At 41.4% G+C, this 6,000-nt stretch overlaps 1 protein-coding gene across 1 annotated transcript in view; it reads left to right on the top strand.

Moving 5' to 3' along the window:
- The window catches only part of LOC128690554 (uncharacterized), a 331,846-nt gene that overhangs the window by 117,190 nt on the left and 208,656 nt on the right, over positions 1-6,000 (top strand). The window contains exons 5-6 of the mRNA XM_070089803.1: positions 5,495-5,630; positions 5,723-5,962. Of these exons, the coding sequence (XP_069945904.1) occupies positions 5,495-5,630; positions 5,723-5,962 (376 nt within the window). The remainder of the gene's footprint in view (positions 1-5,494; positions 5,631-5,722; positions 5,963-6,000) is intronic.

Here is a 6,000-nt window from a genome sequence, read left to right as displayed (position 1 = left end):
CTCTGTGTGTGTGTACTCACCTATTGTGTGTGTGTGTGTGTGTGTGTGTGTGTGTGTGTGTGTGTGTGTGTGTGTGTGTGTGTGTGTGTGTATGTGTATGTGTGTGTGTGTTTGTGTGTGTCTGTGTGTGTGTGTGTGTGTGTATATGTGTGTGTGTGTGTGTGTGTGCGTGCGTGTGTGTGTGTGTGTGTATGTGTGTGTGTGTGTGTACTCACCTGTGTGTGTGTGTGTGTGTGTGTGTGTGTGTGTGTGTGTGTGTGTGTGTGTGTGTGTACTCACCTAGTTGTACTCACCTAGTTGAGGTTGCGGGGGTCGAGTCCGAGCTCCTGGCCCCGCCTCTTCACTGATCGCTACTAGGTCACTCTCCCTGAGCCGTGAGCTTTATCGTACCTCTGCTTAAAGCTATGTATGGATCCTGCCTCCACTACATCGCTTCCCAAACTATTCCACTTACTGACTACTCTGTGGCTGAAGAAATACTTCCTAACATCCCTGTGATTCATCTGTGTCTTTAGCTTCCAACTGTGTCCCCTTGTTACTGTGTCCAATCTCTGGAACATCCTGTTTTTGTCCACCTTGTCAATTCCTCTCAGTATTTTGTATGTCGTTATCATGTCCCCCCTATCTCTCCTGTCCTCCAGTGTCGTCAGGTTGATTTCCCTTAACCTCTCCTCGTAGGACATACCTCTTAGCTCTGGGACTAGTCTTGTTGCAAACCTTTGCACTTTCTCTAGTTTCTTTACGTGCTTGGCTAGGTGTGGGTTCCAAACTGGTGCCGCATACTCCAATATGGGCCTAACGTATACGGTGTACAGGGTCCTGAACGATTCCTTATTAAGATGTCGGAATGCTGTTCTGAGGTTTGCTAGGCGCCCATATGCTGCAGCAGTTATTTGGTTGATGTGCGCTTCAGGAGATGTGCCTGGTGTTATACTCACCCCAAGATCTTTTTCCTTGAGTGAGGTTTGTAGTCTCTGACCCCCTAGACTGTACTCCGTTTGCGGCCTTCTTTGCCCTTCCCCAATCTTCATGACTTTGCACTAGTGGGATTGAACTCCAGGAGCCAATTGCTGGACCAGTTCTGCAGCCTGTCCAGATCCCTTTGTAGTTCTGCCTGGTCTTCGATCGAGTGTATTCTTCTCATCAACTTCACGTCATCTGCAAACAGGGACACCTCAGAGTCTATTCCTTCCGTCATGTCGTTCACAAATACCAGAAACAGCACTGGTCCTAGGACTGACCCCTGCGGGACCCCGCTGGTCACAGGTGCCCACTCTGACACCTCGCCACGTACCATGACTCGCTGCTGTCTTCCTGACAAGTATTCCCTGATCCATTGTAGTGCCTTCCCTGTTATCCCTGCTTGGTCCTCCAGTTTTTGCACCAATCTCTTGTGTGGAACTGTGTCAAACGCCTTCTTGCAGTCCAAGAAAATGCAATCCACCCACCCCTCTCTCTCTTGTCTTACTGCTGTCACCATGTCATAGAACTCCAGTAGGTTTGTGACACAGGATTTCCCGTCCCTGAAACCATGCTGGCTGCTGTTGATGAGATCATTCCTTTCTAGGTGTTCCACCACTCTTCTCCTGATAATCTTCTCCATGATTTTGCATACTATACATGTCAGTGACACTGGTCTGTAGTTTAATGCTTCATGTCTGTCTCCTTTTTTAAAGATTGGGACTACATTTGCTGTCTTCCATGCCTCAGGCAATCTCCCTGTTTCGATAGATGTATTGAATATTGTTGTTAGGGGTACACATAGCGCCTCTGCTCCCTCTCTCAATACCCATGGGGAGATGTTATCTGGCCCCATTGCCTTTGAGGTATCTAGCTCACTCAGAAGCCTCTTCACTTCTTCCTCGGTTGTGTGCACTGTGTCCAGCACTTGGTGGTGTGCCCCACCTCTCCGTCTTTCTGGAGTCCCTTCTGTCTCCTCTGTGAACACTTCTTTGAATCTCTTGTTGAGTTCTTCACATACTTCCCGGTCATTTCCTGTTGTCTCTCCTCCTTCCTTCCTTAGCCTGATTACCTGGTCCTTGACTGTTGTGTGTGTGTGTATGTGTGTGTGTGTGTGTGTGTGTGTGTGTGTGTGTGTGTGTGTGTGCGTGCGTGCGTGTGTGTGTGTGTGTGTGTGTGTGTGTGTGTGTACTCACCTAGTTGTACTCACCTAGTTGAGGTTGCGGGGGTCGAGTCCGAGCTCCTGGCCCCGCCTCTTCACTGATCGCTACTAGGTCACTCTCCCTGAGCCGTGAGCTTTATCATACCTCTGTGTGTGTGTACTCACCTATTGTGTGTGTGTGTGTGTGTGTGTGTGTGTGTGTGTGTGTGTGTGTGTGTGTGTGTGTGTGTATGTGTGTGTGTGTGTGTGTGTGTGTGTGGGTGTTTGTAATCTCAGACTTTAGAAAAGTAATCCTACAAACAAACTGAATATTTCAGATAGAGTATAAAGTCCTGTGTATTAGTATTAATAACCTAGAGATCCCTACCCCAGGGTAGCCAGGGGTTCCTCCTCGGTGGTTCCTCCCCCAGGGTAGCCATGGGTTCCTCCCCGGTGGTGCCTCCCCCAAGGTAGTCAGGAGTTCCTTCCCAGTGATACCTCCTCCTGGTATTTCCCCCAGGGCAGTCAGGGGTTTCTTCCCAGTGGTGCCTCTCCCAGGGTAGTCAAGAGTTTCTCTACAGTGATACCTCCTTCCCCAGGGCATTCAGCGGTTACTCCCCACCACTAAATACCACCATCCCCATCCGGCCATCCTGTGGTAACAGCTGCTGCCCACTCACATAGGTCTGATTAGCAGGGAAGGGGGCACTGAGAGTCTAAAAGTGGAGGGCACAACTACCGACGGACGGAAGTATGAGAGGATAGTTTGTTGGAGGATGAGAGAGAGAGAGAGAGAGAGAGGGAGGTGGACAGCCGTATGGGATTAGGATGGTCGTGGCTAGCTTGATGGAGGTGTGGGTGTGAGGGGGGGGGAGCGTGGTGGAGGGTGGGAAGGGGGATGAAGTCTAGAGCACCGCTTTGTGGGGAGAAAATTTCTCATTGAATGGAGTTCCAAGGAGCTAGAGATCATCCTTCTCATACACCTATCCACACTCCTACCTACTCCCATCCATACCTCACTCGGGTTAGCTGCCACCCTCCTACACCTTTTCTATCCATCCTCCACCAAATTCTCCCGCCATCTTTCGCCAAACCCTCCTCATCCTCCACCAAATTCTTTCCCACCCTCCACCAAATTCTCCACCACAATTTCCCACATCATGAGTTCCGGGGAAGTATGGGGAAGAGTGGTGTGGGGTTGTACAGTGTAGTGAGGATGTTAGTGAGAGCGGTAGTGGTGGTGGTGGCAAGCAACTGGATGGGTGACCATAGGTGTACTTGTGTCGAGGAAGTGCCACTAAGTAGGCATCCCTGGAGAGGCATCCCAAAGGTAGTCTTTCTTTTGGTATATATATATATATATATATATATATATATATATATATATATATATATATATATATATATATATATATATATATATATATATATATATATATATATATATATATATATATATATATATATATATATATATATATATATATATATATATATATATATATATATATATATATATTATATATATATATATGCATGTATGAATGTATGAATATATGCGCATGTATGCAAATACTGACCACAATAATAAAGATACATAGATCAACATCTTACTTGATGTAACAGTCACATTCACTATGATCAAGCGTCAAAGATTGTACTAGTGCAGATTCTATTTATTCATGCAGTCGTCCTCTAAAGTCTCTGATTCTCTTATTGGATGGTCGATTTATCAAGTTTAAACCCTATCAACTACACGGTGGTTAAGCCTGCATGTTGCCTGTTCACCACCAGTCAAGGAATAACTTTGTTCCTAAAACGTAGATTAAGGTAATCTTTCGACGCATATACACTGAGAAATATATACATATATATATATATATATATATATATATATATATATATATATATATATATATATATATATATATATATATATATATATGTCGTGACGAATAGGTAAAATTGACCAATTAGCAAGAACTCGTTTAAAATTAAGTCCTTTCTAAAATTTTCTCTTATACGTTTAAAGATATATTGTTTCATATATGTTAATGTAAAATTTTAAAATTTTATACCAAAGGACCCTTAGAAAACTTACCTAACCTTATTATAACAAGCGCAATTTAATTTTGCCTAATCCAACTAAATATATTTTAGATATGTTTACAATAATTTAATAATAAACAAACACAATAAAGTATATTTTACTATCGTATGATTCAGAATGATTTTTGAGAAATTATTGCATGCACAAATTTTCACTTGTTTTATTCGGCAAGAAGAGCGTTGCTATTTTGACTGTTCGGCACGACACACACACACACACACACACACACACACACACACACACACACACACACACACACACACACACACACACACACACACACACACATATATATATATATATATATATATATATATATATATTTATATATATATATATATATATATATATTTACTGGTGAATATACAGCTGTCAACTAGCATTTCGTTTCTCAGTTCTTAACACAATTATAGTGTTCATAGCCATGAATTATACCACTTGGCACTAAATTATTCCACTCACAACCATTTCAACTTTGATCTAATATCTTGGTAATCATCCCCAGTTGTAGTTGATCTCGACTCTGACCAATAATCTGACACACGCATTTGTAAATGTTCTCAGTGGTATTTAGAGGTCAGGAAGCATTTGCTAAAACAAGATTTTTTTCATTGTGGTTTAGGTTTATCATTGTGGTTTACTTTTTGTATTGTGGTTTAGTTTTTATATTTTGGTTTAGTTTTTTCCATTGTGGTTTAGTTTTTATATTGTGGTTTAGCTTTTATATTGTAGTTTAGTTTTTTCATTGTGGTTTAGTTTTTATATTGTGGTTTTGTTTTTATATTCTGGTTTAGTTTTTCATTGTGGTTTAGTATTTATATTGTGGTTTAGTTTTTTCATTGTGGTCTTGATTTGTTTTTTTCATTGTGGTTTAGTTTTTAATATTGTGGTTTAGTTTTTTCATTGTGGTTTAGTTTTTGTTTCTTTTTACATTGTGCTCAGAATTTTGTTTATTAAACTTTGGTTTGGATTTTTTATGTTGTGTTCTAGATTTTGTGTTTTTTAAATTGTGGTTTAGTTTTTTTTTACCGTGGTTTATTTTTAAATTGTAGTCTAGATTTTTTTTACTGTGGTCTAATTTTTTTTGTATTGTGGTCTAGATTTTGTGTTTTTTCTTCACTTGGGTTAGTTTGGAAAATTAAAGAATCACACACACACACACACACACACACACACACACACACACACACACAAAGTTTGTATATGATTGTGTGATAATTTAAATTAACTTACACTCACAAACAAATAATGGGTCACTTTCTAGTCAGAGATCATTTTCTAAGGTCACATTCAGTCAGAAGTCACTGTCAGTCAGAGGTCATTGTCAGTCAGAGGTCACTGTCAGCCAGAGGTCACTCTCAGCTAAAGATTACTGTCAGTCAGAGGTCACTGTCAGTCAGAGGTCACTGTCAGTCAGAGGTCACTTTCGATGGACATTATCACTTTCAGAGGAGATTGCTAGTTAAGTCATTTTCAGTTAAGGGTTTATTTTTCATATTCCACAATGCCAGGTCCCATTGTATCAGGTCCCATTGTATCAGGTCCCATTGTATCAGGTCCCATTGTATCAGGTCCCATTGTATCAGGTCCCATTGTATCAGGTCTCATTGTATCAGGTCCCATTGTATCAGGTCCCATTGTATCAGGTCTCATTGTATCAGGTCCCATTGTATCAGGTCCCATTGTATCAGGTCCCATTATGTCAGGTCACATTGTATCAGGTCCCATTGTATCAGGTCCCATTGTGTCAGGTCACATTGTATCAGGTCCCATTGTGTCAGGTCACATT

The sequence above is a fragment of the Cherax quadricarinatus genome, chromosome 29, assembly GCF_038502225.1.
Source record: "Cherax quadricarinatus isolate ZL_2023a chromosome 29, ASM3850222v1, whole genome shotgun sequence".
NCBI classification, from domain to species: domain Eukaryota; kingdom Metazoa; phylum Arthropoda; class Malacostraca; order Decapoda; family Parastacidae; genus Cherax; species Cherax quadricarinatus.
Note: the sequence above shows the minus strand (reverse complement) of the source record. Positions and strands in the feature narration are given on the sequence as shown.